We start from the raw sequence: 17723 nt of genomic DNA, 5'->3' as shown, positions 1-17723 counted from the left end.
AGCATCAGTGCCACCCCAGCTGGAGTTTGTACTAAGGCACTACTCACCACAGAAGACATGGGTTTTTCATGAGAGCAGTGAATGAATCCAGGAGAACCTGCAAACTACGTGTGCCTTTTTCTGTGGGATACAATCCTCTTTGCAACATTTGGACCTCTCACCAGATAATGGGCTGCAGGAGCATTCAAGCTAGCATGCAGCTGGACAATTTTATCTTGAAGGTGTGACATAAAAAGGATTTGAAGGCTGAGACATAGGAAAGATAACATCGAACTCCAAACCACCCAGAATATCTCTGCTGGACAGAGGATGCAATGAAAGCACTCAAGTAGGCCCTTTTTTTTTGCCCTCATGGCCACAAAGTAATCATGATTATGCGCTCTCACATTTATCCAGTTGGTCACACCATGTGTCTTAAAGCACTTACACTCTAGCTGTCTGCCAATGCATTTCATCATCTGGAGTTCACCAGGGAACTAGCGAGCAGCTCGGATTCCATAGTGCTGGTGAGGGCGTGTGGGAGTGATGGTTCCATATCTCACTATTCCATGCAACTTGAGATTTAATGGGATTGCTGGCTCTGGCAAATGTGCCCCAACACATTCAGGAACCCAATGAAATTCCCATACTGATCAGAGCACTGTTATTCTTTGGATGGTGCACTCTTCCAAATTATTGGCTCAGTTGCATACAAAACCATGAATATTGGGGGAATTTTGATATAAAATGCTAATTCCCTAATAGACCGCTGAATAAAGTTGTGTGCAAAATGTGTGCATTAAATAAAATTGCCAATGAAGATTCATATGAATTGTCATGTAGTTTTGGTTCTTTTAAAAAATCATAGACTGATGCAAGGATTAGACAAAATAAATTTATGAATAAATAAAACAACGCTGATCTGGACTGGAACTAGACTGATGTACACATTCTTCCTAGTAACAGAGCTTCACTGCATCATGCCATTTGTGTTAAGAGGCACCTGGAGGAAAGAAGGAGCTATTTAAGCCTATAAAATGAGAGAATTACGTTTCTCATTTGAAATTTCAGAATTCGGCTTGTGAGCCAGCCTCAACTCCTGTTTCCTTGAACAACCCTTTCAAATATTTTCCTCTTGAATTCTGACGTTCCTTGCCTCTGTGTCTTAAACATTAGGGCAGATTATCATAAATATCTGTCCCTCTAGTCTGATGATTATATATGATTTATGACAGCCACTTGGAGAGTCCTGTCGGGCTACTGAGTGGTGTATACGTTTGAAAATATAATTTAAAAAATTAAAAATGAGCAAATAGGCACAGTTGTATTAAGGAAGTGAGAATAAATGACCCAGAGAAACTTACTTCCAAGTGTGTTGTTCTTCAGGATTTGAAATGCATTGTTGCTAGTTGTAGTGCCAAGAAAAGCCACAAGACCTAGAAATGCTCCCCATTTATAGCCCATGTTTTGTAATGAAGTCAATGTTGTGCGAAGCTGAATAGAATTCGTAAACTGAAGAGAGACTCAATTCTCCATAATTTGCATGATTTTTAATAATTCATCTCGCGTGACAGTAGAATTTATTCCCCATGCTTTTACGTTTCAATCCCTGTGGATTGTGCTCTCATTTTGAGGAGTAAAATGCTTAATAGGGAAAGACGGTTGTATTCAGCTGTGCCATCTCCTCCTCCTCCTCCTCCTCCTCTCAGTTCTGTTTCTTGTATTTTCTTAATTACTGGCTATTTAAAAAAACAACAACTTGGAAAGTTGGTTAAACTGTAACCTGGATTGCACAGGGTTGATTGACATTAACATTGTGCATTAGAACTGTCATGTGTTTGGTTCCTACCTTACACATCTCTCCAACTGCATGGAAAAGAAGGTTGACTTATGTTTTAATAAGTCACCAACATGTCGTGTTTTCAAAAGACATGTGTGAATCTGTTAAGTTCAATCTTGCTGAGGATCTCCCTTTCCACTGCCAGGTTCATTCTAGCTCACCACCTTTTTCTTTTCCAAGCACAAGACTTCTTTTATCTTCACCAGAAGTGTAAATGTTTGTGCACATGAAGTGTGCTTGTTTTGCATTCTGTAAGTGGTTATGTAAACATGTCCATCAACAAAGATATGTGTTATGCATTTTTGAAATGTATTCACTGCCCTATGCATATTTTGCTAATGCATACAAATATTTTTGTTCTGTTTTGTAGAAGGCATCACAAATTCAGAATTTGACTGCAATTTGTGTTTGGGTTTATCTTTGGTTCCAGGATTGGGTAACCTCATGTAAAAATGAAAGCCTAACATATCTATCACCTATCCTTAGTATTCACAGGACAAGAGTACCATGCCAAAATCACCTTAGAAAGTTGTGCTGAATGAAACCTGTAAAAATTGGGCATAATCTTTCCTGAAACTAGATAACTTACCCTTAATCATCCTTATCTCATTTGAAGGCCAGTCATGTTCTTCCACTGCTCTCAGCTCAGTCAGAAAGCTTAGAGTAGTGTACCATTTGGGGACACATGTGCTAAAACAAAATGTTTAAAAATAAGAAATCTTGGCAGAACTCATAAATACCCTAAAACAATCATTCGTACATATTTCCAAGGGAAGATAATATGCAGCTATACAAGCATGGGCCATTTCAGTGGGAACGGAATCACAATTCTTTACACACGATTAGTGTGGCAGTTTTGGGCAGTGTGTTGTTTAATGATGGAAGGCATGTGGCACTTCCAGGGGAACGTCTGGTTGTGTCCAGTAGTGCCTGCATTCAAGTCCCCTTGCACAAGGGGCATATCTTGCCCCTGTCTTCCCCACTGAATCCCCCTTCTTCTCCTGAAGAGCCTCTCCTGAGGATGGAGGAAGCTCAAGATGGGCCTGAGACGTAGTCCGTAGGAGCAAATCTCTGTTGAAAGTCCCCAACTGGAGTCCACTTGCACGTTCCTGGCTACAATCCACTGTTTCCAAGTCTGGTGAACAGTGTACCTCTTTGTTCATATGGGAAGACTTAGGGTGGCGCACTAGAGGAAGCTCTGGTGAACTGGATAACTGGAATGGGAGCCATGCTTTGCCACGTTTCAGCTGTGCTCCCAGTTCTGAAGGATTTGCTCTGTCACACCGTGGCTACAGAAGTAAATGGATTTCTAGATTGTTACACTATCATCTCTTGGAACATGTTAGACATGCGCTTAAAAAAAAAGATACTGGCTATTGCTATTCCAATTTCGGAGCAGTCCCCCTCCTCAAGCATTTATTCTGACTGCTTTGGCAGATGGTATAATCATCGACAGCTGCAAGGAGGAGGAGGATCATTAAAAAGAGATCTGAATGCAGGCTTCCAGGCAGTTCCTGGAAATTAAAGTGTAAGTCAAAGGAAGACTAGAACATGGACCTTGAAAATGACTGAATGGTTTGTTCACATTTCATGCCTTGGGGGAGAATCTGATTTGTTTCTTGATGGAAAATAGATGCTTAAAAGGCCAGCTGTGTTTACTGAGTGTTGCATCCTTCACACATGCAGGTCATGTACTGGAGTTTTCTTCTGAGAGCAGAGAGCACCATGTGTGAGATAGACTGAGCTGGGCTCAGCAGGTTTGGTCCTTCTAAAGCATTACTAGATTGGATTTTTACTGCCACATTCAAGGGCTCAGGTTAGATGCTAACACTAAAAGCAGTAATTCCAAGCACTCAGTAAAATAAGTTACCAATATAATTTATAATATCTCTCATCTTTATACATGTACAACTGGAAGTGGGCAAACAGACAGTGTTTGAGTTTGTTGAGGTTTGCCAAATACTTCCTCAGCACTTCATGTGCATTCCCAGATGTGACCAAATGGGAGAAATGTGCATTTCTTTTCAAGTGTGCTTTTTCCATGATAAAAAGTGTGGAAATGTGGATTGGAGAGAATGCACAAAAGTCTATGCACTCACTTATGCAAGTGTGCATTTTGGGAAATAGACCCTGGGCTGCCAGTCTTTTACTGAATCCCAGAGGAATGACCAAACAAATGATTGTACAACATGTTTATTGTTACTTATAGAACACAGACAGGATAAGCAATGCTTACACCCTTTCCGTCACTGAGAACCCCCTAAAAAAGAAAATGGATGTACTTGTGTAACAACCATGGTCTGCCCTTCACTGTGGTTCTTCTGGAAGAATCCCAAGCCATATTTTATATCTTAAAGCAATGCAAATATTCTAAGTGAGCACAACGTGCCCTTAACAGATGGCTGACCTTGAAGCCCTGCCAAGAGCTATCCAAGAATAAGGAGCAGTCCAGCAGTAACAGAAAAGTGTAGCTGGCTAATTAAGCACAGAAACAGCCGTGACTGCTGCATACCACTAACGCTTCATAATGCAATGCTCTCCCTTCCGCATTTCCATTGCGTGCCCTCATGCATTTTCGAATGTGAGCACAAATTTGGACAACAGTAAAAATGTGACAAGAATTGTGGTCCTTCAGATGCAGAGAGGATGTGTCCATGTGATTTGTGAGCAGGAACAAACTCCATATCCGTACACATAACTGAATCCCAGAGTTATTTAGTAAGATGAGGATGGAGGCAAAATTAACGGCTAGGCTGAGAACCATGCAATATATTAATGTATAACTGTATTTCATATGCCTTGGCATTTTTAGGGCTTTTTTGTGGGGGTGAGGTTAGCTATGCAGGGAGCACGGCATTAGGATTGGGGCAGTGGCCGATCTGATCTCCCGTTGCTGTGATCCTGATGAAACTGTGCCCCAGCTGGTACTTGCAGAAGGAAGGAAGCTGCTGGCACTAATTGCACTGGGGGAATCTCCATACATCCTACAGTATGGAAAAGAGGATTAACCATCTGGAATAGGCTCCCCAAAGAAGTTCACCTCGCACCTTCATTACTAGCCTTTTGGCACTAGGCAAAAACTGTTCTATTTTCCAGACATTTTAATAATTGATTGCCAGTGATAATATATATTAGTTTTAATTGATGGTTTTATACAGTGCTTTTTTTGTAAAAAAAAAAGTGCTGGAACTCTCATCTTAGTGTCACACTTTTACACAATGGTTGCTGCCGGCGGTAAGCACTCAGCGCGTGACCACATGACTGATTCCAAGCCGAGCAATGTCCCAAGCCAAGCAGCGCCCTCACAATCAGCGCCGACAATCAGCGCCGACACACAAGCAGCCCGCAGGCACTATGTTAATGATTTTTGCCACCAACCTGCTATGCCCAACAGGGCGATTCACAATCACTTGGAAAAATCCATCAAAAAAAGGTGCCGGAACACTGTTCCGTTGCATTCTATGACAAAAAAAGCCCTGGTTTTATACTACTATAACTGTACATTCTTTCATTGAATCTATGTAGATGTCTATGTTTTACTATGTTATGGCGTTTATCTATTTTATTGTTGGTTTTATAGTGGAGCCTGTACAGGACTACAGGCACAGCTTATAAATTTAATGAATTAATTGCCCTATTTCTGCATGTAAGAAAAAATCCTAAGCACATTCAGTGGTTTAACACATTGTGCAGTTCTGGGATCTTAAACATAGTGCCCACTGGTCCCCATGTACCTGCAGCAACCTCTCTTGGCTCTTCCAGTTCCTGGACCCTCTTGATTTTTATTTTATTTCTTAAGGTTATTCTTCATTTCTTAGGGAGGCTGGCATGTTCCAAGCTTTCCTCCATCCATCTCTGAAGTTTTGTTGTTGTTCAGAAGAGTAGGATTTTTGCCCTTTTTTTTGGAGCACAGGTCTCATCTCTACCCTGTATTTAGTTTCCTGGGCATGTTACTTTCCGGAATGGAATGTATTGTGATTGGTCACTCCAAAAGACTGGAGGCCCCTGGTGCAGTTGGTCTTGAGGGGGTGATTCAGAGAAAGCAAGTCATGTTTTTTCCTTGAAAATGGCTCCAGACAGCAATTGTTTCTTTCTTTTAGCACTTGCATGTAGCCCTTCTACTTAGAACCAACTCAAAGTAGCTAACAGATTGCTATTTAAGGAATGTTTTAAAAGTGGATAAAACATTAATCATCAGACTAAATCAATCAGTGGGATACATAACAGTCTGAAAGTCAGTTATCTTTCTCACATCTTCTGGGAATATGTTTGGCAAGTTTCTGAAGGTTTGGGGTAGAGGTTTCACTTACTTTTCCAGCATTGTAAGTGAAAACTGCTCCTTCACTACTGGGGCTTCCTGTCTTTAGCCAATGTTTATATTAGTGGGCATAAGAAACTCTCTGTCACTAATATCGTGAGTTTCCCACCAGTTCTGTTAAATTACTTTATCTTTATTTATCTTTATGTACCACCCCATTCCCAGCAGCTCTGGGTAGATTACAAGACATTAAATCTAGTAAAATATTGAATCTAAAAGTTGAAGTGTATTCTGAAAGAGCATTGGTGCTATTTTTTAGTGAAAAGAACTGGAAATTGCATATTAAAGGATTAATAATAAATTTATCAGCAAAATTGGTAGCAGTAAAGAACTGGAAGGAGAAAGGGGATCTCCAGTTAATTGAATGGTTATTTGAAGTTTGGAATATAGCGGTTAATGATAGATTGATGTGTGAGATAAGGGTGAAAAAAGGATAGGTGAAGAAGAGTGATTTGAATAATATATAAGGTTTATTTATTGAATATGTATTAATAAAATGGGAGGGTAATAAATCCTCAAAAGATGTATTGCAATTTTGGTTGGAAGGTGGTATCTCTGAAAGAGCAGAAAAATGGTCCTGGTGGAGAGGTGCACTGAGGGTGATTTATGTTTTTCCTTTTTCCTTGATTTTGTGTATTCAGAATTTTTTCTTTATTACATGATTTTTGTATTTGCATTTGTTTACAATTTAAATATATTTTTAAAAATAAATACAAAACATTAAAACAACAGAGAGTAATATTGACTAATAGAACACATTAAAGAAAACTGACTTGAGAACTACTTTAACTCTCCTAGCAGCTAATATAAGAGGTTTCAGGTAGTTTTAATAACTCTGAAGAACAGTTATGTGCAAGGCATTTCTTCACATTGGCTCCCCTCGTCAAGCCCTGCTCCATGTGGACATCATTCGAATTTCACATCCACAGAACAAGATTGTGCCACATGATCTCAGGAGGTAGAGAGATGTACTCTATAACAGAATTCTGTGAGCTCTACGGGCCCAAAAGCAGCCTTCCTGAACCCAGCTTGTTCCATATTTTTTGACAGTAAATCCCGACCATTGCCCACGCTGCTCGGACCAGTGGTCCATGGATTGGCATCGGTCCATGGGAGATTCCCTGCTGGTCCCTGGGGATGCTGCATCCCATTTTTGTGGACTGGTGTGGGGGCAGGCTGTGCTCCACTCACATTCAGGGGGCGGAGGTGCGTCAGTCCTGCTGGGGGAGGCCAGGGAGTGGAGAGACAGCTTGGTGGGAGCTGACTGAGAGCCAGGCTGCACTAATTTTGGTACATTATTCTTTTGTTGGCATTTTTTGCTGCTTGGTTTCTGGTTGTTTTGGAGAATCTTCCCTTCCCTTCCCTTCCCTTCCCTTCCCTTCCCTTCCCTTCCCTTCCCTTCCCTTCCCTTCCCTTCTGGCATTGTGTTTGGGAAACTAATACATGGGATGCTGTAGTATAAGTATGGTGCTTTTTGTTTCTGCCTCAGTGGTCCCCAAGGTGGTTTTCCTGTTTTCATCTTTCCCCAGCTGTGGAAAGGTTGAAAACTACTGGCTTGGACTGATGGGAGCTTAGGTACAAAACATCTGGAGGGGTCAGGATGGGGTGAACTGACCTAAAGCATTTAAGTCTTTAATGTTGTTTGTGCCTATTCAGAATCAGGCTCCATAAATATCAATAGGACTTGCTTATTTGCCAGGTAAGTGAGTAGAGAATCACAATATCGCTGCCAAAGTAAGCATATTGAACTAGGCCCAGCAACAAATTAACTGAGTGCCAATCAAATTTCTTAGGGTGAGTTCAATTTATGTTCTGCAGCTAGCAATGCACATCTTCACCAGCAGTCTCTTCTAGCAGTTTTAAAGGGCTGTCCCACACAGAGTAACCACCAGGTCATAGTGCCTAATCTTCTCCTCATGGTACCCTAGATAACTAACCATTGTAATAATTGGAAGGTGGCTACTATAGAAGTGGTCAGAGAAAAGGCATTTGGTGTGTGGTATGCGCAGTGGATTAAACCGCTGAGCCGCTGGGCTGGTTGATCGAAAGGTCAACAGTTTGAATCCGCACAACGGGGTGAGCTCCTGTACTCCGTCCCAGCTCCTGCCAACCTTGCAGTTCGAAAGCATAAAAATGCAAGTAGATAAAAAGGTACCACTTCGATGGGAAGGTAACAGCCTTCTGTGCACTCTGGTGTTTAGCCATGGTGGCCACATGACCACGGAAACTCTCTGTGGACAATGCTGGCTCCCTCGGCTAGGAAACAGAGATGAGCACCACCTACAAGTGTGGACTTTAATGTCATGGGGAAACCTTTAACTTTACCTTTACATTCATTAAACTGGGAAATGTATCACTGTCGAAGTTGTTAAGGAGGGCTGCTCAGTGTCACGAAGAGTGAAAATTGTGTATATTGTCACATATAATATGCATAAAGTCATGTCTTATTTTCTGAAACTGCAATCTGGGTACACCCCATCTTAGTATGAACACATTACCATAGCAGTTCATACTATATAGGGCCAATCTACTCTTTGTTATTAGTGCTCATGATCTTCTGAAGACTTGATATTTCCTATTAGCAAACAGGCTGTCAAAAGTGAGCAATGTGGCATTAAGAATCTTGCCCTGTGTGCCACAAATCTGATAGTCAGTGATGTGACCGTGTTTGGTATATTTATTTTATTTATTTAAAGCATCGCTATACTGTTCGATTAGCACAACGCTCTCAGAACAGCGTACAGAAAATAATTAAAAATATACCATGCAACAATAATTTAAAAACAGATTTTAAATAGACTGACCTGTCATAAAACCTCCCTAGGACAATAAATTTGGCAGGAAACTATTATAAACAATAAACAAAGCAATACGATTCAATACATAATAACAACTATTCCAGATGTACCAAAACAATTTAAAAGCCAATATAAAACCAAATAGTTAACAGTTAAAATGGTGAGGCAGTAAAAAAGTTACAGCCTGGCACTGAAACATAAAGTTGGAGCCAGGAGTATATTCCTGGGGAACAGATTCCACAGACGGGGTGCCACAGCTGAGATGGCCCTTCCTCTTGTAGCCATCCTCTTTACTTCCTTCAGGAGTGGTTCACAGAGAAGGACGTCCATTGATGATCTAAGGGTCTGGACAGGTGTATATGGGAGAAGACACTCCTTTAGATATCCAGGTGCTAGGCCGTTTAGGGCTTTATACATTAGCGTAAGCACCTAGTCTCAGTCTCAGACTCAGTCAGACTGAGCTTGAAGCCATCCAGGTCCAAAATCTTATTTCTGCTATGGAGCTTAATAGGTAACTTTGGGCCTTTCAGTCTTTTTCAGATTAAACTCCCTTAGAGAGGGTTGTGGGGATAAAAAAGAGAATGACTGCATGCAGAACCTTGAAGATGATGGAAAGGTGGACTGTACATGTAGTACATAAATACATTTTATATTTAATATAGCAGAAGCTAATTCTCAACATGCTGTCACACCTGAGGGCACAGGGAGGGACCCAATTGTTTAATGGAACAAAACTTACCTTTTTTTATAGGGAAGAGATTGTCCTTCCATCATTATTTCCCCAAGTATATCCTTTATTTTCTTTTCTAAGGGGAATAGTTGCTTTCAAACCCAGTGTAGAAAAGCACACTTGAGGGCTCTGAAGGCATAAACTGCTCTTTTCCCATGTTGCTGGATTGTCTGGCCCAACAAGAAGAATCCTGGTGTACATCATTGTGCCATTTCAAATCCTGCAAGTATCTAAATCAGGACCAGTCAGCTCCTGGGCAAAGATACAGTCCAGAGATACAGGGATCAGAGCTCAGCAGTTGTTTTGAAATGACATCTCATTCAGAGCCATCATTTGTTAATGTCCGTTTGTATCAACAAGCTGAGGACATCTTCTGACAAAGGCAGATGTTCTACAAATCAAATGATCTTGCATTGCAGGCAAAGATGACTCAGTTGCCAGAGGCTGAGAAAGAAAAAATAGCTGAACAAGTGGCTGACTTTAAGAAAGTCAAGAGTAAGCTGGACGAGGAGATTGAAATCTGGGATGATACCAGCAATGACATCATTGTTCTGGCGAAGCAGATGTGTGTGATTATGATGGAGATGACAGACTTCACAAGGTAATTATGCAGGGTTATATATACACATGTGTGTGTGTGTGTGTATTTGTAAGAGCTAGTAGCAATTGTCATATTCAAGATAGAAAACACAAAAGAGCTTATAATGACAGGTGACAAGTGACTGTCAAAACTAATAGAACTGGAAACCGAAGTATTCAGTAGGAAGTACTGAAAATCCAAGATGAATATTTAAACCATTGTGTTGTGCTTGACCCAGGGAGAGGCAGTGTGATGTTTATCTTTGTCCTTTTCATTTTCCTTCTAATTTGCTTGGGGTTATTTTTCTAGATGATCCTTTTAACACTGTTAAACAAAGGAATGACCTAACGGCAGTGAAGGTCTGTGGTTAAAAATAAATCATATGAAAACCAGGGAGTCTTGAACTAATACAGCATTCGTTCTTCACTGTGGTTTCTGAGCATTGATTTATTTTTATTTATTATATTTATATTCTACCTATTTTTCTTTGAAGGAAATCAAGGTGGCTTTCCTAATTTCCTGCTTCCTCTCAATTTTATTCTCACAACATCCCTGTGAGGTAGGATGGACTGAGAGTCTGTGACTGGCTCAAGGTTGTCCAGTTAGTTTCATCTCCTGAGTCCTAGCCCAGAACTATTAGCCACTATACCACATGGCTGCCTAGATCAGCAACTTCTGATTGGCCTTATAATCATTGAAACATCATGGCTTTTCCCAATGAATCAGGGACAATACAGCTTGGAAAGGGTGATGAGCATTTGGAAGGTGGTGGTAGTGGGGAAGAAATCTATAATAGAGTATTATGGCTCTGAGGGATTTCTGGAGGGAAGAAATTATTATTAGGAAACCTTAAATTGATTGTGTAATAGACTTTGTGTAATCCTACTGGTGTGTCTGTGGGCTGTTGTTGCTTTAGTGAAATATTGTACTTTTCTCAAATTGGTAGTATATCAGGGCTAGGTCTACTGATCAGAGTACATCTAATAGCTATTTTTATACAAGTATGGGTTATATCTGGTTCACACAATGAAAAGCCAGAGTATAGGCTGAGTAAGGTTTGTCAATGAATCATGATTGTTAGCATTTGTATACCCTGCAGAATGATATAACTGTGAATTGTTAATTATGAATATACCAGATTTCAGAAACCATTCTTCCTCTACCTGGATTGTTTATGGTTAACAACCCATAGCTAAACCATGTTGGAGAGTTTTACATGTAACAACAACCTACATATCAACAACAGCCTATACTTCACCTACACTCTGGGTTGTCATTATGCATGAACCCAGCTTCCATCAGCAGAAAAGGGAAGGAGATGAGTTTTAAGGATTCCCTGTCTTCCCTGGATTTCCCCCACATCCCCCAAAATCTGCTCTGGGTGGTTGAAGGAACAGTATAGGAAATGGCATGGGTGGATGCATGGGGGAGGGGGAAATGGCCAAGAATTGCCTTTTTGTATTCAATTGATGGAAACCTCTGCTAGATTAAAGCATCTTCTGCCAGTTAAGTGCCACTAGTTTGATATACAAGAAGTCCCCTACATACAAACCTTCAAGCTGTGAACTTTCAAAGATGTGAACGTGCTTTTGTGTACTTTACTGTAATAATTGGGAGAGGTGAGTTCAGCAAAGTGTAACACAGGTTGTACCAACCTAATGGTAATGCCATGTGAGGAAGAACCCATGAGACAAACAAGGGTGCCCTTCTGCACTGCCATGTACTCGAAAGTATAGCTTCTGGAAGTCCTTCAGTGACATCAACAGAAGTTGTCCAGTGTCATTGTAAACCTATGACAGTATAGTACTACATAGCTGATCGTATTAGTTGGGTACTTAGGGTAATTTTGTTGGACTTATGAACAAATCGGACTTATGAACGTGCTCTTGGAACAGAACTCGTTCGTATGTAGGGGACTTCCTGTATCTTGATAACTGCAGTTGTTTCACTGCTGTTCACTCTTCCTTTGGATAAAAAGACCCTTCAAAGATATGAAGGCTGGAAATTGAAACTAGTGAGAATCTTTCTCATGGACTGCCACCTCCCATTCATCCTTCAAAAAACCCCACTTCTTGTTACTAGCCTTCACTTCAGCACACTGTATGTTAATATTGTATCTCAGCCTTGGCTCTGCTTAGTAATAAGTCTTAGCGATGTTGCAGACCCTCCGTATATTGATGCAAACGCGATGCCCTGCTGGCACAACAAGCAAAAGTTCTAGTAGTGGTGTAGCAGATTATATGGTTACATTATGTACAAAGAGACTGGCACAGGGATGATTTCCTTTCATTTTCTTCCATGAGACAGTGGAATTATGACTATGACTTTTTACCAATCCATGGCTGGCCAAATGGGGCTGTGTGGGAAGCTCTCCAAATGCACCAGGACTTGCAGTTAGAGAAGCTCAAGTAATTCATTAATTTTGCATGTTAATTCAGCCTTTACACACTTTGCAGTTTCAAAGCAAATCTAAGTTATCCAACAAAATTCACAGGTCCCTAAATTTTCCAGTAGATTTCCAACCAAAAATATCCCTAAAAATGTGAATAAAAGGGGAATGTATTCAGAACTGTGCATGTTGAAAATAACATTAAAATTAGGAAGCACTGTTGCAAAAATGTGTAGATTAGGCAATATTCTTTGAGTTCTTTGAAAGGGAAAAGGGCAGGATATAAATCTAATAAATAGCTAAATAAATTCATTTAAAATACCTGCATATGTTAGGAGAAAAGCATATAAATTTTGAAATGCTAAAACTGGGAAAATGAGAAACAGAAACCAAAAAGGGCAGATTCCTTTTTCACGACTCCCATTGTTCTCTTCCTAATGCATTCTCCTGCAACACTCAAAAAGCTACTCTGTAATGGAGAGGGATTCCCCCAGCCAACCTTCAATACAGGGCAAAACTTTGCAGCAATTATTATAGGAATTTATTGTTTTATTATTTGTTGTAGCGATCTACTGTTTATTTCATGGTATTTTATTGTAAACCACCCAGAAAGCCCTCTGGGCTATGCGGTGACAAATACATGTATTAAACAAACGAACGAACAAGCAGAAGTGAAAATTAGAGAAAACCTAACATGTTAATAAATTGGACACATGACTGAAAACACACATGAGCATGGCCAATGTGCCAACTTTTTGGAACTCTTTCTGGTGCAAGGGAAACAATCATTGTTGGCATTTTCCCCTTTTTTACTGGAAAGATGAAATAGCTCATAAGGAAAAGAGCTTTTTCTGTCCTTTCTGAATGCCCCAATGAGGAATGATTAAGATTACTCTCTATCCAAACAACTCCATACTGCATTTTCAGGACACTCTGGGAGAATTAGAAAGTCAAATAAAGCAATATACTTAAGATGTTGCCATATGTTCTACTTGGCCTGAATCAGTAACAGAATCTATGCAAAAAATATGCAAATCTGTGATGCATTTGCATGAGATATACTACTACTACAGCCCATCCTTACCTGCCATTGCATTTAAAATCTGCAGTCTAAAAGGAGAGTCTAGTACTAGAAAGCTTCCCCGAAAAATGTATAAAGCCTTCGAACATTTCACTGATTGGTTGTGCCACCTTTGAAGGATGTTCAAGAGGTACAGAATAAGGAAATGAAATCGAGCCAATTTATTTATTTATTTCATTTTCATACTGCCCAATAGCTGAGACTCTCGGGTGGTTAACAAAAGTTAAAAACACACAACCAAGAAAAAGAGGAAAAAATCAACATAGAACAGTAAAACCACAGTAATTACAACGGAATCAGCACAGAGGTACAGCAGCAGTACAGAATAAAATGCAATATCAAAACTAAAGTTTAAAAAGTGAACAGTTCAAATATTGGGAAAACAAAAAGGGTTTCACTTGGTGCGGAAAAGAATAGCGAGTAAGCCCCAGGCACACCTCTTTGGGGAGCTCATTCCACAGTTGGGGTGCCACAACTGAAAAGGCCATTCTCCTGGTAGCCATCGTCCTTCCTTCCTTCGGAAGGGGGTTCCTGGAGAAAAGCCCCTAAAAATGACCGTAGGGTCCACGTAGGAACATGTGGAACAAGGCTCTCCTTCAGATTATATGGCTGCAAGCTGTTTAGGGCTTGAATGTTAATACTAGCACTTTGAATCAGGCCCAGGCTTCAACTGGCAGCCAGTGCAGCTGGAAGTCCTAAATCCAGCATTTCTTTCCAACATCAGGAGTGCTCCTTTCACTAAGATTTTTTGGCTAGTGAGACGGGGAAAGGAATTTTGGCCAATTCTCCCGTACTGAACCCAACAGTGGAAGAGATGCGGTTTGCTAGTTGAAGTTAAGCTCAGTTGGACTAGACTAGACTAGACTAGGCATAGGGAACCAAACATTTATGACATGCAGCAGGGATAATTTGATCTTCATATATAGCTGAGAATACTGAGGAAGAGAAAGGGAATAAAGATGGCATGCAAGAGAGGAAATGATCCTGTGGGAGGGAAGATAGCAGCAGAAGCACAGGGGAGAAATAAAGTATCCAGTCCTGAATAGGTCGTTTGAAGGAAGGGGGCACAAGCGGTCCTCATCTAAAGTTCCTAAACCCTAGACCTGAAGTGACTCTTGCTTCTCCCTCTAAGAGTTCCCTCAGTCTGAGTTCCCACAGTGTCCTGAAAGGTCCCCAACCTTCTAGGGCTGCAAGAGGACTGCAGGCGGAGGCAGGAATTGGCAGAAATTGCCTCTTTGCCTTTTCTGCAAGCAGAAATGTTCTGCTGCTTTAGAAGCCACGGAAGGCAGAGCGTGGCTCAAGCCCATCGTGTTTTATGTTCACCTTCCATTGTATAATTCACATCACTGATTGGTCTCCCATTTGTGAGATTAAATGCATGCAGTGGCATAAAGAGATATTCTTCCTGCTCTCTGTGTTCCGTTCTCATAAGTCCTTGCAAGTTGGGAGCCAGCAAAACAGTTTATATCATGTCAATCTGTACAAATGCAATCTTTTATCTAGAAACAATGGGTTGGATCCCTTCTAAATTAGTCAAATTTATTTCACACTGCCGACAAGATAGTCCTGACTCACATTAAAAGAATTTCAGTGGAAACAACCTGTAACTCACTCAGTCTCTGTCCAACTGATTATACCCAGTCATATATTTTTGGTTCACATTCAGAGTTCTCCACCAAAGCTTTTGCAAGTAAGCTTCAAAAAGCACAGGAAAAGCGATTCATTTCATACTGCACAAGCAAGGAATGGGCAGAAAGTGAATCTGTATTCTTTGGTAGAACTCTGGATGATTTACAACAGATCAATAAAGGAGTTTAAAAATCCCAGTTATGTAACAATGGTCCCCACCACCCTAAATTATCCTGTTGAAATGAAGAAAGCTTTCAGAAGGATAAGCAGGAGTGGGGCTTTTGTGCAGAAATTCTGTGAGCTGAATTCAATTCTGATACTCAGAGCAATTGTTCTTGATCTTGTGCATGACATTTTGAACGCCTCAGAATGCTTTAATTCCATGTATATGTCTTTTGCACCAGGCTAGGTTCTGGTTGCTAGAACTTTGGCTTCAAGTAAATATCAATGTATAAGCCACAAGTGTGAAATCTGCTAACTACTGACAAATGCCATATGCCATATGTGTCCTTCTCAGTAAAATAAACAGATACATACTTTTTTAAATGTACAAGCAAATTGATGGTGAACCCAGATGGCTGGAAACTACTGGGAATTGTGGTCCTGAAGTGTGAAGTAGTGATATGAAAATAATATAGAAATTCTTGTAATCCAATACATTGGAGAGGGAGAAAGAAAAATTGAGTCAAGTGCCATCAGGATTACATAGGGCTGAGAAATATATGACTTTAATACATATTTTGTACATTTTGATTTTTTTTCAAGTCATAAATGATATCAAAGAACAAAATGTTAAGTTTCTACTTTTATGGATCCTTAGCCCGGATGGTGGTGGGGAAATTGAAAATATAGCTGGAGGAAGTGTGAAAGCTTAGGACTCAAAAGTGAATTGTAAAAGGATTCTATTCTATTAGCATTTTAATATATCAGTGTTGCATATTAGCCTTGCATTTTGAAACTGCAGGCTGCCAGGATCAGCGAAGGACTGTTTGGATCTCTCTGGCCCTGTTTATGTTAGTGTTTAAGCCCCTCGGTTGCTTGCCAACTATCTAACAGATTATTTAGGAAGTCTCTTGTGAAAACCAGTTTTATGTTTGTATCTGAAGTTCAAACCTTTCTGGTGGTGGGGCTGCTGGTTTTGATGTGCAGGCTGCTTTAAAAAAAAAAAAAAAAAAGCAGTTGGATTGGTGCACCTCATTAAGCACTAGATTGTGGCTATTACCAGCCAAGCATCAGCTGGCAGGACTCCCCCACAGAATCAATGGCTGCAGCCAGTCATGGAAACAAAGCTCTAAGCCACCTTGATGATCTGGGATCTGTGTGCATATGACAACTGCTTTAGAATAATGGTCCAGGAACTGCAGGGAAGTGGACCAAGCATAGCAGTCCAGAAAATGGCTCTCCATGTCTGGAGAGTCCATCCGACTAAGCAAGCAGCCAGACAAGGTTCCAAGAGAGCAGAGAGGTTGGGGGACAAGGCAAAGATGAGCCCGGAAACCAAAACCCACTGCCAAAACAACTTTAGTATCTATTTAATTGCCCAGGTGTCTTAAGTAGACCCAACCACGAGGAAGCTGCAATTGATTGACGAGCTTAAGGATGGGGGAGAACATTGTTCAAGTCACATTTTCATGTGAACCTCACACAATCCTCATTTCCTGAACCAATGTGTGAACTGAAATACTTTTCTCCTTCAGTAGTTATACTTCAAAATTTGTGATGCTTTTCACAGTCAAAAAATTCTCACAAATTTATGTGCTGGGCATGTATTGATTTCACAAATTTTCACAAATTTCACAAATGTATTGAAATGTGTGAAAATGATGTAGAAAATCACCATATAGCAGGGGAATGCCTCACAAAAAATGAATATATTAGGCAGCATTATGTACCCAATTGCCTGTATTAAGAAAATGTTTACACATTTTCATGCAGGCTTTTTTTAAGAGCTGCAAACTGATGCATAATCAGGATGCAAATAACTAAAGAGTTGCGCTGCTTGGAGAGGCAAAGGAACTAGAAGCAAAGAGAGAGAGAAAAATTTTACTCAAGTATTTCAGTCCTGACAAATACCTACTCTCTAGAGATCAGGAGTATATAAATGTGCATGTTGTATTGTGTCAAGTTACTCTTTTATTTTTAACAGTTCCAGAGAAGGGAAGGCAAGAAGACCAGTTTTGACACAAAACTTCAGTTACATCCCTGATAACACTCATATATAGCGCAATAATATTCTGTGCATACAGTTTGCAATCAAGTTTGTGGAAAGTATCTTGACATATATGAAAAATGAGGCCTGCATTTTCCCTGTCACTGCATACTTCTGATCATCATAACATGGAGGCTGTTTGCTGAAATATACAGTGACAGCAAGCAAAA

General features: G+C 40.3%; 1 protein-coding gene across 3 annotated transcripts in view; it reads left to right on the top strand.

Moving 5' to 3' along the window:
* CTNNA3 (catenin alpha 3) overlaps nt 1-17723 on the top strand; it is a 766319-nt gene that overhangs the window by 712082 nt on the left and 36514 nt on the right. For all 3 annotated transcript variants that reach the window (XM_044420420.1, XM_044420417.1, XM_044420418.1), the window contains one exon: nt 10085-10266. In XM_044420420.1, coding sequence (XP_044276355.1) covers nt 10085-10266 — 182 coding nt within the window. The remainder of the gene's footprint in view (nt 1-10084; nt 10267-17723) is intronic.

Source organism: Varanus komodoensis, unplaced genomic scaffold, assembly GCF_004798865.1.
Source record: "Varanus komodoensis strain SLA01 unplaced genomic scaffold, ASM479886v1 scaffold11, whole genome shotgun sequence".
NCBI lineage: Eukaryota > Metazoa > Chordata > Lepidosauria > Squamata > Varanidae > Varanus > Varanus komodoensis.
The sequence above is the reverse complement of the archived record's forward strand: the minus strand, read 5'-3'. Positions and strand labels throughout refer to the sequence as shown.